Source organism: Populus nigra, chromosome 13 (assembly GCF_951802175.1).
Source record: "Populus nigra chromosome 13, ddPopNigr1.1, whole genome shotgun sequence".
Lineage (NCBI taxonomy): Eukaryota > Viridiplantae > Streptophyta > Magnoliopsida > Malpighiales > Salicaceae > Populus > Populus nigra.
In genome coordinates, this window is record NC_084864.1 from 15,472,501 (window position 1) to 15,488,197 (window position 15,697).

General features: G+C 32.3%; 2 protein-coding genes and 2 pseudogenes across 2 annotated transcripts; 3 read left to right on the plus strand and 1 right to left on the minus strand.

The window, feature by feature from the left end:
- Window positions 1–411: 411 nt before the first annotated feature.
- LOC133671221 (UDP-glycosyltransferase 88A1-like) lies at window positions 412–2,141 on the plus strand. The gene has a single exon (XM_062091905.1). It carries the CDS (start codon window positions 550–552, stop codon window positions 1,987–1,989), a length of 1,440 nt encoding a protein of 479 aa, XP_061947889.1. The 5' UTR covers window positions 412–549; the 3' UTR covers window positions 1,990–2,141.
- A 5,208-nt stretch (window positions 2,142–7,349) lies between these two features.
- Window positions 7,350–9,016, plus strand: LOC133670388 (UDP-glycosyltransferase 88A1-like). The gene has a single exon (XM_062090874.1). The coding sequence runs from the start codon at window positions 7,419–7,421 to the stop codon at window positions 8,865–8,867; it is 1,449 nt and encodes a 482-aa protein (XP_061946858.1). The 5' UTR covers window positions 7,350–7,418; the 3' UTR covers window positions 8,868–9,016.
- A 940-nt stretch (window positions 9,017–9,956) lies between these two features.
- On the minus strand, window positions 9,957–12,166 carry LOC133670858 (UDP-glycosyltransferase 88A1-like; annotated as a pseudogene).
- A 1,797-nt stretch (window positions 12,167–13,963) lies between these two features.
- LOC133670859 (DNA-binding protein RHL1-like) lies at window positions 13,964–15,415 on the plus strand (annotated as a pseudogene).
- The last annotated feature ends 282 nt before the right edge of the window (window positions 15,416–15,697 follow it).

A 15,697-nucleotide genomic window follows, 5' to 3' on the forward strand; every position in this document is an offset into this window, starting at 1 on the left:
TACGTATGTATATAACAATTAGGACAATGGGAATCAAAATACTGAATGATTGATCTTCCTGTATTGAAATCTATATATTTAATACGGCAAATTGTCGCATCAATAATAACTTATTTCTCACAAGTGACAGCAACAAACGAAGCATTGCATCAATTAATTAATAGGGATTCATTAATTAAATCCAACACGAAGCTTCGTCAATGTTGTAGACTTCCACAATTACAGGCACATACACCGATTACCACTTGCTTGTATGTTTCATACAAACGTAGTCCTGACAAAAAAAATGCATTGTAGCACGTTTCAATCATGACTTGTCACAATAATGGCTGAACGATTGAGATGTGAGAGATCCCACTAAAGAATTGAAAAGGAATTTGATTGCAAGGAAGATAGGGAGGCTTAATTGCATGTTCAACAATTCAAAACCTAATCTTATCACCTTTTAAATTATTGTTCTCTCACATTACAAATATGTTGTCCACTCACTTCTCATCCCATCCCAAGATTTTGTAGCGCTTGTTACTGTTCAATCTCTCGAGGTGAGCAATGGAGGAAGCGCTAGTTCTGTACCCTTCACCACCTATTGGCCACTTGGTTTCTATGGTGGAGCTAGGAAAACTTTTACTCACTCATAGACCATCTCTCTCCATTCATATTCTCATTGCTGCATCACCCTATGTTGCAGGCAAGGCTGATAAATACATGGCTACTGTTTCCGCCAATGTTCCTTCCATCGATTTCCATCATCTCCCCATTGTTACACCAGTTTCCACCAATATAACCCACCATGAAGAACTCACTTTGGAGGTCCTTCACCTTAGCAAACCACATGTTCATGAAGAGCTCCTCAACATATCCAAAAGGTATAAAATTCATGGCCTTGTTATGGACTTCTTTTGCACCTCGGGTCTATCTGTGGCCACTGAACTTGACATCCCTAGTTACTTTTTCCTCACTTCTGGTGCTTGTTTTCTCGCCTTTTTCCTTTACCTCCCTACCCTTCACCAAAAAACCTCCAAAAGTTTCAAAGATATGAAAGATCACTACCTTGATATTCCTGGCTTGCCACCACTTCTTGCTACTGATTTGCCAAACCCTTTTCTTGACCGGGACAATCAGGCTTATCAACACTTCCTTGATTTTGCCACTCAGTTCCCTCAAGCATCAGGAATTATGATCAACACATTTGAATTGCTGGAGTCCAGGGTTGTTAAGGCGATATCGGATGGGCTCTGTGTGCCTAATAATCGCACACCGCCAATTTCTTGCATTGGTCCATTGATTGTAGCTGATGACAAAAGAGGTGGTAGCGGCAAGAATAGCCCCGAAGATGTGCACGAGTGTTTATCTTGGCTTGATTCCCAACCAAGCCAAAGTGTTGTGTTTCTTTGTTTTGGTAGCTTGGGGCTATTCACCAAGGAACAGTTATGGGAAATAGCTACTGGGTTGGAAAACAGTGGTCAGCGGTTCTTGTGGGTGGTTCGGAACCCACCTTCTCATAATCTAAAGGTAGCCATCAAAGAACAGGGAGACCCTGATTTGGATTCTTTGCTGCCTGAAGGTTTCTTGGAACGAACTAAGGAGAGGGGATATGTGGTCAAGTCATGGGCACCACAAGTGGCAATTGTGAATCACAGTTCAGTAGGTGGATTTGTGACTCACTGTGGGTGGAATTCTACACTTGAAGCAGTCTATGCTGGTTTACCAATGGTGGCTTGGCCATTGTATGCGGAGCAGAGGCTGAATAGGGTAGTGTTAGTGGAGGAAATGAAGCTTGCTTTGTCAATGAATGAGTCTGAAGATGGATTTGTGAGTGCTGATGAGGTGGAGAAGAAGGTTAGAGGATTAATGGAGTCCAAGGAAGGTAAAATGATTAGGGAAAGAGCTCTTGCTATGAAGAATGAAGCCAGGGCTGCACTAAGTGAAGGTGGTTCTTCTCATGTAGCCGTGTCCAAGCTTCTTGAGTCATGGAAGCATGAAAAATGACTTGAGCCTGCTTGTCTCCTTGGCCTGTTCTACCTTGGATTCTTAGGTGGAATTGCGCACCCTTATCTTTTGTCTGTGTACCTTGTCGAAATTAATGTATCAATGATGTATTTTGTAAGAAAATAACACTACCATCAGACATAGAATTGATATTCTCATGAATTATTACGTTTGTATCCACCAACCTACTTTAAAAAGAATTTCATCCCCAAACTCAATCATAATCCTAATACTTGTATCAATTTTAATTATTCTTGGTTAAAAAAAAACAATCAAAGGATTAAATAGCTAGGATGGTAAGCATGGTTTAAATTTGAAAGAAAGACATGAAAAAAGTTTTTATAATGAAAATTGTCGGTCAAATCCTTAAAAACATGGACAATTAATCTTTATCCAAGCAAACCTCAAATTAAGAAACAACTGTACCCGGAGTAGAAGTTACTAGCCAAGACTTATTTTCCATTTCATTCTAATAGTATAATTACTATTTTTTTTTTTTAAGCAATGAACTAAGCTTAGGGAAAAAGATTGTCTTTTTTCTCATGGTATAATTGTCGTTTTGTCATTAACACATAGTGCAATTATAATTTAGCCTTAGAATAAATAATTCTAATGCTTTTGAATCACGGGTGTTTTTGGGCCATTTATCTTTGTAAAATAATACAATTACTTTAGTGGTATTTGGTATTGAAAACAAACAATACAACTCTCTCATTAGAGGTTTTTAATCATTTTATATTAATTTTATCATAGATTTAGATGTTTCATAGGAGAAACATTGTAATAATAATATATTTAATATTATTTTAAAAAAACTTACTAGCACACTTCAGCATTGGATGACTCCAACGTAGTTCAAGTAGCACGTGTGGAGCTGTCCAACTATTAAACTCCATCTTTCAGGGTGGTGTTTGGAAGATCTCGAAACCATTTACATAGTGGTAAGTCATGTATATCATATATAATCACTACTAGTTTGACACCAATGATCATTTTTTTTCCTTTCTTTCTCCTCCTCAAATTTTGTGTTAGCTCCTACAAAATTTCAGTACAACCCCTTTAATTGTTTTTTCCTTCACATTTGGTTCTGATGCTTTTGATTACTATTTTTTTATTTTAGAATAAGGTATAAGATTATAAATTATTTTCAATTTTACCCGTACTATTTTTTAATTTATAAATAATCTTTCAAATTAAAAATATTTTTCAATTTCACCCCTATCATTTTTAAATATATAAATAATATATCAAATTAAAAAATATTTTCCAATTTCACCCCCTATGATTTTTAAAATTTGGTTCTTATTCTTTTAATTGCTACTTATTTTGTTTGATATCATTTTTAAAATTGTTTATTTTTTTAATTTCATCCTCCTTAGGTGCTTTTCAATCAAATTTTATCATCATTCTTTTTGTTGCTATTTGTTGGCTTTTGCATTTTTTTTTTGTTGATAATTTTCACCGATTTCATCCTTCAAAATTAAATTTGTTGAGAATTAAGCTTTTTGATTTAACCTCAGTCCAATATTTCACGGGTTGTGAGTTTTAGAGACTAGATCAAGTTTAAAAGATTCGTCCAGGTTTGCTTGTTTTTTTTAAAGTGATTTTTTTTATCTTAATTTCTTTTTTAGTTTTGTTCTGTTATTTTTTGAGGTTTGCCTACTATTTGTTTCAATTTCTCTCCTTATCATTTTTTAATATATGAATAATCTATGAAATTATAATTTTTTTTCAATTTAACACCCCTATGATTTTTTTATATTTTAAATTTGGTTCTCATTCTTTTAACTACTATTTATTTTTGGGTTCATTTTTAAATTTTTTTTCAAATTTCATCCTTCTTGGGTTTTTTTCTATGAAATTTTTTCTTGATTTTTTTCTTTGCTCTTTTTTACCTTTGCAAGTTTTTTTAATAATATTTTTTACTGATTTCATCATTTAAAATTAAATTGAATGATGATTGAGTTTCTTAGTTGAATCCAAATCCGAGATTTTACGAGTTGTGATTTTTAGAAACTAGATCAAGTTTATAAGATTTTTCTAGGTTTGTTTGTTTGTTTGTTTTTCATTTTTTGATGATGTTTTTTTTTAATACCATGATTGAGTGAATTTCTCATGTAAATCATACAAAATGAAATAAAAAACACACAATATTTAATTGATTAGTACACAAAATTCTCATGGTCCAACTTTTCAATGAGACTTTGCGATCACTGCCTTATAATCTATATATATTGGCTGTCAACCTTTTTAAATTAAAAACTTGTTTATCCACGGAATCAATCATAATTAATTCTAACCTGGGCAAAGATCACACTTTTCAATGAGACTTTGCGATCAATATTGCCTTGTATATTGGCTATCAACCTTTTTAAATTAAAAACTTGTTCAATATCCACGGAATCAATCATAATTAATTCCGGCAGTACAACTTTGAATGAATATCTATGAAAGTGAAATATTGGTTTATTAATTCATTGTTATATATACTTTTCAATGATGCATTTATACCAAAACTAATCCTCTGTTTGGATATTGAAGAGATGTAATTTGGGTTATCATCATCATCAATGGTGAAAGCAAGGGCTGCTTCTATAGGATTGTTCAAATACCACGACAGGTCGTCTGCTAATTAATTATCATCATATTTGTATCAATTTTAATTATTTTTGGTTAAAGAAACAATTAAAGGATTAAATAGCTAGAATGGTTTAGGATTGAAAGGACATGAAAAAAAGTTATTATAACAACATGATATGAAAATTATGATTTCAATTTCTAATCGGTAGAACCTTTAAAAACAATGGTGATCTAAGCAAACCTCAAACGCATACAAATGCACTTCTAATAAAAACTAGCACAACTAAACCTAGAACAGTTTGGGTTGAATAAAAAATCAGGGAATGAATTAATTTTGTCTGAGTTGATTAAAAATCCGTGTTGATGTGAATAATTAGACCTGAAATATTATATCTAAAAAAAATATAAATATAAATTCTTAATCAATCAAATATTAAAAATAAAATTGAAAAAATAATCTCAATTATACAAATGAATTTTTAAAAAATAGCAATTAAAAAAATAAAGATCAAAATCATAATAGAAAATAAATTTTATATTTTATTGAAAATTAAAATTAAAAAGAAAAATCAATTTAGCATAAGGACTCCAAAAAACAATAAAAAAATTGAAGTTCAAAATTAACTTGAAAAATAAAAATAATTTTTTGATTGAAGAGTGAAATTGAAAAGAAAAATAAATTTAAATAAAAGGGAAAAAAATCAAAAAAACAAGGATAAAAATTAAAGATGCACGGTGTTAAAGTGGTTTTAGGCTTTACCATCAAAAGAGTGCACTATCACTGTATCCATTGCATCATGTGATTGGTATCATGTCATGTGCTCAACAGTTTTTAGTGATATGAATAACCTATGTAGTCTAAGTGTAATTGAGAAACATCTAAGTTTTCTGTGTGCAACAAGAGACCTTTCTATGTCAGTTACGAGTTTATAACGAAAATATCAACATGTTCTACACTTGGTCAATTCTGCATTTTCAAGATAGTAAAACTTGCACAAGTTTGGATACATGTCAATTTTCTAGTACCCTAGACCAAGAGGATTTCTTCATGGATTTAGCATTGTAGAAGTTCTCTTTCAGCCTTTTTCCTTTAGGTAAAATGTTTCTCGTGCCCATTTGACAATTTTGTCATAATCGACTTCACTCAACCTATAATTTGACTTGATGTTGAACACTTATGCAACGACCGATAATTTACTGTGATTTGTGCAACAATCCTATATTGGTTTGCCAAAAAAAAACCTGGCCGCATCTGCATTAGATTTTTCATATACGATTGAACATTGACTGACATGAATTTGATTCATTCTTATTACATTCATAACCATATTCCTATAAGGATTGCTATTATCATCTACAACTCTATACACGTTGCTAAAACTAAAAGTTGACTCAACCATCCTTTCTACCATGATATCAGGAAGAACATATGGTTCTTTATGTGCATACCAACACATGTATTTTTCCATGAACCTTTTTCTGTAAAAGATACATCATTATGATATTTGGATCGAGAAACTTTTATTTTTACACCTCTTGCATGGACATCTAATACCCTCTTCATTAATATTTCTCGGATTAGATCATGTATAATTAATAAAATCCTGAACCCCATTACAATAATTCACCTTCCACAACCCTTGGGGTGAATTTCTATACATTCATGAACGATCATCAATTATTTATATAAAACTTATATAAAATAATGATAACAAAATGTGTTAATTAACTACGTTAACTAAATAATTTGTAAAAATATTGATTTAGCTCAAATTTATTCAATTATTTTAATAGTACTCTTAATTAGTTATCAATTATGTACATAAATTTAAATTTCTACACATTTACCAAACATTTAACTCGGCAGTAAAATTAACAAAATATAAAACGGACCCATTAAATAAGTCATTTACAAACAAATATATTTTTACAAAATCTAAAACAAACCTTAACATGTTCAAATCATAAATCCATACAACAAATTTGTATAAGAAAAAACTATAAAATAAGTAAACAACCAAATAAAATAAATATACTACAAAAAATATTTTAAAAAAACCAACATTTTAAAATTGAGTTCAAATAAAAAAGAGTATATTTATTTACTTAAAGTGAAGAATTCTTAATAAAATTTGAATAAGAACATGAATGCTAATAAACTGTATTGCAGTGGCCAGATTTGTTGTGAGAAGTTGAATTATGTTGAGGTTTGGGGAGGGGGTGTTTGTTCCAAAAAAAATGCATAAGAAAGAAGAATAAATGAAAAAATAAGAGAGGAGGAGAGAATGGTCGATCGTTAAATTATAAATTAAATATCACTGACGACATTACCGACCAGATTATTCTGTTAATAACTTCGTCGGTCATGCTATCGGTAAAAATATCACGTCACCATATGATTTTTCTTTTTGAATCCTATTGTAATATTCTTTGTCATTCCCTTGGTATATACCAACAAAAATTTTCTATCGATTTTTATCAATAAATAAAAGGATGAAAAATTATGTTAGTAAATATTATCATAATATATTAATAATTTTTTTTTATCAGTATTTTTATTTATATTTGTAAATTTTATGTGGTATAATATTATCTTATTCTATGATTTAAAATATGAACACAATAATTTCTATGTCAATGAACGTTAATTTCAAGATTGAAATTAAGGCAAGCTTGGTAGGAGATGTGTTTAGCTTCAATAAGTATGAAAGAAAAACAAATAAAAAAATAAAAAAATAGTAATCCATTCAAGTGCTAGCTTAGTCTAGTCCCACCCTGTCCCCTCCTTGTCTATAAAAGTCTACAGAGAAACACAGAGGAAACACGGCAGGGAGCTGAGCTAGACAGCCATGGACGAGGCAGTCGTTCTCTACCCATCACCAACAATCGGGCACTTGATATCTTTGGTGGAGCTAGGCAAACGCTTGCTCACCCACCAACCCTCCCTCTCCATTCACATACTCATGCCCACAGAACCATACAGTGCTGGCAAAATGGATACTTACGTATCCTCCATCTCTGGCACCTTTCCTTCCATCAAATTCCACCATCTTCCCACTGTCATCCTCTCTACCACCTCCGCAACCCACCACGAAACCTTCATTTTTGAGGCCCTCCGTTTGAGTAAACCTTTTGTGCACGAACAACTCCTCTCCATCTCCAAAAACTATACCATTTGTGGAATTATTATAGACTTCCTTGCCACTTCTGCTCTCTCTTTGGCTACAGAAGAACTCAACATCCCTGCTTATATTTACATCACTTCTTGTGCTTCATTTCTTGCTTCTTATCTTTATCTCCCTACCCTTCATCAAAAGACTGCCAAAAGTTTCAGAGATATAAAAGAGTTCCATGATATTCCAGGTTTGCCACCAATCCATGGCACTGACATGGTCATGCCATTTCTTGATCGTGAAGATGATGCCTACATAAACTTTCTTGATTTTGCCATTCAAACACCAGAAGCCAAAGGAATTATCATAAACACTTTTGAACTTTTGGAGTCCAAAGTTATCAAGACAATATCAGATGGACTCTGTGTGCCTAATAATCGCACACCGCCACTTTTCTGTGTCGGTCCATTGATTCTAGCTGAAGGGCAAAGAGCAGGAGGTGGAAGCAAGAGTAGTTCTGATGATGCTGTGCCTGATGAGTGTATAACTTGGCTTGATTCCCAACCAAGCCAAAGTGTTGTGTTTCTTTGTTTTGGTAGCCTGGGGCTGTTAACCAAGGAGCAATTAAGGGAGATAGCTATTGGGTTGGAAAAAAGTGGCCAAAGGTTCTTGTGGGTGGTTCGTAATCCACCTGCCAATGATCTTAGTGTAGCCATCAAAGCACAGAGAGATCCTGATTTGGATTCTTTGTTTCCTGATGGTTTCTTGGAACGCACCAAAGAGAGGGGACTAGTGGTGAAGTTATGGGCACCTCAAGTAAAAATTTTGAATCACAGTTCAATAGGTGGATTTGTGACTCATTGTGGGTGGAATTCTACACTTGAAGCAGTGTGTGCTGGTGTGCCAATGGTGGCTTGGCCATTGTATGCAGAGCAAAGGCTGAATAGGGTAGTGTTAGTAGAGGAAATGAAGCTTGCTTTGTCAATGAATGAGTCTGAAGATGGATTTGTGAGCGCAGATGAGGTGGAGACGAAGGTTAGAGGATTGATGGAGTCTGAGGAAGGTGAACTGATTAGGGAGAGAGCTATTGCTATGAAGAATGCAGCCAAGGCTGCAATGGATGAAGGTGGTTCTTCGTATACAGCCTTTTCCAAGCTCATTGAATCATGGAAGCATGGAAAATAAAATTTAATTAGAACTGATACAATATATCAGCTGTCATGACCATCTAGTTGCTGTATTGGTTTTCTGGTTTTGCTTGTAGTATCATCACTTGTTATGGTGCTGTTTTGCTTAGCTTTATTGCTTAATGAATAAAAGAAGAATGTTTACCACGGTAGGATTCTTCATGAGAGTTCAATCAGGTATGCCAAATCAATTTTCTTAATTATTCATATGATTAGCCAAAACTGAAATTCAATCAACTATTTGCTATATATCTTGACAACTTCACTAAGAAAAAATTAAAAATTTAAAACTTGTTTCGAGTTGATTTTTAATTTAATTTTTTTAAAATAATTTAATTAAATCTATTTGAATATTTATGATTCAATTGTTCTAATTAAACTCGTATACATATTAAGTTAACAATAATATTTTTTTAAAAAATTAAACTAAATAGTTTAAATAAAAAATATTGATTTGAGTTCATTTAACGATGTAATAACTCCTATGAGACCGAGGTGGTGGTGGGCTACCATATTAGCTAGGTTGTCGAGGAAGATAGGGAAGTTTAATGATATAAATGCTTGTGCGTCCATAATAGTCAACTCAGTTACATTATTTAAGGGTTTCTTGTGCTCACTGTGGGCTTGCTGAGGAACATATTCAAAGTTTGGAAGTGAAAACGGTTTGTGGAGTGATGATTCTGCTGCTGGTAATGGTAGAGTGTTCATGGGAGCAAGAAACCTAACCACCTTGACTTAGTGTTTGAATTTTTCAATATTTTTTTATTTTTATTTTGACTATTTTAACGTTTGAATTTCCAAAGTTCTTTTAATTAAATGGTCTTGTTAGATTTTATTAATAATGTATGTACAATTGCGACCATTAAAATGGACACATGACATGTTGATATGTCAAGCTATGCTTAATATTTTAAATTTTTTAGTATTTATGCGTTCATAATTTTATCAACTAAGTGCCTTCTAAATTTATATAGTTAACGAATATTCACTTTACGTAAAAAATAAGTAAAATAATAAATAATAAATAATGATTTTGACATCACAACAAGTTCTAGCACTTGACAATAGCATCTTAATGCCTGAATTGTCAGAAAGCCAGCTGACTGGGCTCATTTTTCATGATGCCATGGCTCCACCTTTCGTAGCAATTGCTCCCTCTGATCATTCTACCTTCCTCGGAATCCATCACCATTCTAGCTTTTTTCTCCACCACCTCATCGGTACTTTCAAAATTATAGGGTGGTTGGGAGTTAAAGAGATCGGTGATTTTTTATTTTTAAAATATTTTTTTGGTTTAAAAATATATTAAAATAATATTTTTTATTTTTAATATAATATATAAAAATAATTTAAAAAACAAAAAAAGAATTTAAATTTTAAATCTTTTTTAAAAAACTCTTAAAAAACAAAAAACAAATAATTGATTCGTAATCATTCATTGACAGAGCAAGCTTCATTTCCTCCGCTAACAATTCCCTGTTCAGCCTTTGTCCTGCATACAATGGCCTAGTCACCATTGGCACACACTGCTTCAGGTATAGAACTCCACCCACAATGTGTCACAAATCCACCGGCCGAACTGTGATTCAAGATTTCCACTTGTGGTGCTCATAACTTCACTGCTAGCTAGTCCCCTCTCTTTAGTACGTTCCAAGAAGCCTTCAGGAAGCAAAGAATCCAAATCAGGGTCTGCCTGTCCTGTGATTATTAGTAGCTGCATGGATTGCGCACCACCCACAAGAACCTTTGGCCACTTTTTTCCAATCCAATAGCTATTTCCCTTAACTGCTCCATAGTGAACAGCCCCAAGCTACCAAAACAAAGAAACACAACACTTTGGTTTGGTTGGGAGTCTAGCCAAGTTAAACACTCCCGCTACCACCCCTTTTGGCATCAACTATAGTCAATGGACCGATGCAAGAAAATGGTGGTGTGCGATTATGAGGCACACGGAGTGCTTCTGATATTGCCTTAACAGCTTTGGACTCTAGCAATTCAAATGTATTGATCATAATCCTTGCTACTTGAGGGAATTGAGAGGCAACATCAAGAAAGTATACAGGCCTTGTTGTCTCGGTCAAGAAAAGGCTTTGACACATCAGTGGCAAGGATTGGTGGCAAGCTAGGAATATCAAGAAAGTCTTTCATATGTCTGAAACTTAATTTCTGTATAAGCTTGATGAAGGGTAGGGAAGTAGAGAAAAAAGGCAAGAAAGCAAGCAGCAGATGTAATGAAAAAGTAACTAGGGATGTCAAGTTCAGCTGCTACACAAAGACCAGAAGTGCAAATGAAGTCCATAATAAGGCCATGAGTTTTTTACCTTAATTTTCGATATGTTGAGGAGTTGTTGATGAAAATAATGGTTGCTAAGGCGAAGGATCTCTAAAGTGAGTTCTTCATGGTGGGTTACAGTGGTGGAAACTGGGGTAACAGGGGGTAGATGATGGAATTTGATGGAAGGAAAGGTGGCAGAAACAGTGACGATGTATGTATCAGTTTTGCCTGCAATATAGGGTGCTATAGCAATGAGAAAGTGAATAGAAAGGGAAGGCTGGGCTTTTTTGGTTGTGTGATTGCGGGTGATTTTCAAATAATTTTTTGTGTTAAAATACATGTTAATAATATTTTTTTTATTTTTTTAAAATTATTTTTGATATCAGCACATCAAAACGTATAAACCATATTAAATTTTAGTAAAAAAAAAATTTTAATTTTTTAAAAACACGGGTTGAATCGCGTTCCCAAACACAGTAACAAACCCCTTAAACAGTGGCGATGAATGCATCAACCTCCCTGTTGAGGTCCTCCTCAAGGGAAAGGACAACACAAACACCAATGAAATGGAGGGTGAGAACCACCGTAGTAAAGTGGACAACAAAGTTTGCTGTATCATATGAGGTAATAATTTTGTATCTTAATTATTTGTTTTTTATTTAATTTAAATTTTTTAATTCAATTAGAATTTTACTATTTAGAAGCCAAGCCCTAAAACTAGATGGATTATATTAGTTAATTTTTTTTAATTATGAATCATTTTATACAAATAATTTTAGAACTAATATAAATAGAAATGTCTAGTTTATTTTATAAAGATCAAGACTATTATTTAGAGTTAATAAAAATACCAGAAATGTTCTTTAAATTTCTCTACAGTTTGGTCTATAACTTTAAGGCTTGAGAAACCTAATTTTATCTTCATTATACTCCATATCAGATGGTATCAGAGCGAGTCAATATTCGGTTCGATAGTGAACCATGAAGATAATCATGGAGCAGTTGGTGGCAACCATCTCCATGATGATGATTAAAGGATGCAAGCAGTTTGGAATTAGTTAAACCACCATTCATTAGTGATTTCAGTTTTGGAAGGGCAAATACAGACTAGGTTTGGCGACATCAATACTAGAGTTGATGACCTTATAACCAAGCTTGAGATATTAAGGTTGGACACAACACATGAACTGAGGAAGAAGAGAAGCACAAGCTGGGGATGACACCCATGACCAACCTATTATTGAACTAGTTTGTTCAAAACTTCGTGGTCAGTATGACCATGGATATTCATATGATGAAGAATATCTTTTTGGTTGATGAGAGGCACAAACAGGAATTGTAAAAGAGAAGAGAAACATGTTTGGAGACTTACCTTGAGGTTGACCTTACCTTATATATATTTTTAAAATTCTATCTAGACAACCACTTAATTATGTAAAGGTGTTGATGAAGATAAACTTGATGAAAGCTATATATGGAACATTGTCAAATCAAGACAAACAATCATAATCCAAGAAACAAAAATCAATCAACATGATTGAATGTCATTATGTGCAAAAACCTTTCACAAGTAAAAAAACATGTTATTTCATGAATAAGTTAGTTACAGTATTATATTTGAAGTATTTGTTTCCCTGCAATGAAAGAGTTTAATTTTTAACAAATAACTCGATGATGAGTTTTTTTCAAGTGAGGAAGATTGACGTAGAACAATTACCCAAGAGTTTATAAATTAGATTGACAAGGTCAAGTTTGAAAAGAAGTTTGCAAAAAAAAACTCCCAAAAGCATTTGATATAAAACCTAAAGTTACTATTTTTCTGTTTTAATTATTTTCCTCGTTAATTTTGGATTTTAATTATTTATTTTCTACTTGGATTAGAAATTTTAATTTAATTAATATTTTAATATTTAGAAATCCTAATGCTAGATTGATTTTATAAGTTAAGAAAGTTTTAATTAGGAATTATTTTCTATAAAGATTTTTGGATTAATATAAATAGGAATGTCTAATTTATTTTATAAAGATCAAGACTATTAATTAAAGTTAATAAAAATATCAAAGAATTTTAGAGTTTGAGAACTTTAAATTTTATCTTGCCTTAAATTCTAATCTAGGTTTTTTTTTTTGACAAATTCAATCATTATGTAAGTGGTTATATCAATTTTACTTTAAATTTTTTTGGTAAAAAACAACTTCATTGTCTTAAATGCTACAATAACTTCATATATTTTTTTTAAAAAAATTTGTGAATCAATGTTGAGTTTGATTTCTTGCTAAGTTAATTAAACTTGATAAAAGAATTGTAATTTTACACGAAGTTATATCGACAAACTTATTTACGGATCATAACAAGGTGAATTCTACAGCCTTATTTTCTTGAGAAATATTATTGATACACCAAGGCTTGGGCTTTACTTGGTGTTTAATTTTCCCTTTTTAAATCCAAACTCTTCCTATTAATAAATGAGCTAAACTTCTGTATTGAGCTTATACTTATTTTATTTTTTGTAATAGAGTGAGATAATATTGATATCCACACGCGCATATATATATATATATATATATATATATTAGTGATAAAAATCAATAGTTATTTTTTCATAGTTTGGATTAAATTTCGAGACGACTTTAACAATATTAATATTCTATTAAGTGATTAGAAAAAAATCTTATATATTCGAGTTAGACTTGATTAAAATTTATGGAATTCGAGTAAGATTATCATTCTTATTAACAATGTGTGACCACTTGATCCAAAATAATTAAGACAATTAAAATAAAGATGATAGAATCCATCCCTTTTTTAAAAGTATTGAATAAAAAATATTTATTCATGAGTCCATATCTAAAGAGAAGCCCTTGTTTGAGCAAACCTCAAGCTCTGGGCCAATTTCAAGCCAGAGTTTAATGGCTAATCCTACCTTAGCCTAGAACGAAATCACTCAATCTCCAGCTTGCTGTTGCATTTACAGAGGAAAAAGGAGCAAAACATTGCAGCTTTGCGCCTCCAAAATGCAAGAAAAAAAAAACCCTTTCGTGAGAAATCCAGATAACATCATCATCATCAAAGAACTTTTTTAAAAAAATGGTGAAATCCAAGAAAACAGAAGCCAGCAATTCTAACAGAGAAAACCCAGATGTGTTAGAGAGAAAAAGACTGAAAAAGCTTGCAATAACCAACAACATAGTATCAGACACACAAGTCAGGGGCTCCATATTCATTGAACCCATCAAATTTTTTTGTTAAACATCATGGTAAGGATATTATTAGGAAATCTCAAAGAAAAAACAGGTACTTGCCTTCATTTCCTGGTCTTCTTGCTCCTGTCAATGGTGGTGGCAAGATTGGCGAGCTCAAAGACTTGTCCTCTAAAAGCCCTGTTCTTTACCTCGATTTTCCTCAGGTTTTGACTTAACATTTCTGGGTTTTGTTTCTTTTTGGCTTTTGATTTGTGTGTTGTTGTGTTTTTGGGTTTTGATGGTCATGGTGAAATGAGGTTTGTGAATGAATGACATACGTTTCTGTTTTTATATTACAGGGACGGATGAAGCTGCTTGGGACTGTTGTGTATCCAAAAAAACAGATAGCTGACATTGCAATTCTCTACGAGTGGAAAGAATGTTATGTGTGAGGATTATTTTGATCACATGATTTCTTTCTTTCTTTCTTTCTTGTTTTAACTTGGCTGATTAAATGTTTGTGTGCTTACATTACTCATTTTCTTGCTAGTGTGATTAATAATTTGTTAATGATGTAGGACCTTCGTCGAGTTAGCAAATTGTTGGAACAATTTTTGTTTTTGTCTCTCTTGCTATGTATTTTAAGGGGGTGAGTTGTGAAACAAGCACTGATATTTATTCATTTCGTGATAAAATCAGATTGTATTATCTGAGGCATGGTGGATTGGAACGAAAGAAGAGAACCCGGAGGAATTGCAACTTGATTTTCTTGAGGAACTGTTTGAGGTCCTTTTTATTTATGTATCTGTCATTTTTTGTTTTTGGTTATATATATATATATATAATGAAGGAAAAGGGGTCGGAACAGAACATATCTTTGGTAATTTTTTCTTGTAATTGATGTTTGTTTCGGGGACAAGGAATTGAATGTGATTTTAAAGGTGGGGCAGGAGCATGTAGTTGATAAAAGTGGTGGGACAAAATATGTGGAAGAAGAGTCTCCTGAAACAGAGCTTGATGATGATGATAACAAATATTTGAAAGGTTTTAAGGAAGTTATGCCAATTCGGCAGCGGCAGCATGCATGAACTGCAGTAAAAATATGTTTAAAAAATATTTAAAAAAAAAATTAATTTTTTTTTTAAATTAATTTTTTTTAGTGTTTTTAGATTATTTTGATACATTGATACTAAAAATAATTTTTTTAAAATTAAAAAATATATTAATTTGATAATTTTTTGAGTGAAAATAACTTTAAAAAGCAATCGTAACCACACTCCCAAACAAAAATAGTTTGAAATAATAACCTTTTCTTATCTTTATCATTTTCTCTTTTCTTTCTCAAATTTATTACCATGAGAATAAAATAA

Excerpts from the sequence above, each read along its gene's own strand:
- LOC133671221 (XM_062091905.1), top strand. The coding sequence starts at position 550 with ATGGAGGAAGCGCTAGTTCTGTACCCTTCACCACCTATTGGCCACTTG.
- LOC133670388 (XM_062090874.1), top strand. The coding sequence starts at position 7,419 with ATGGACGAGGCAGTCGTTCTCTACCCATCACCAACAATCGGGCACTTG.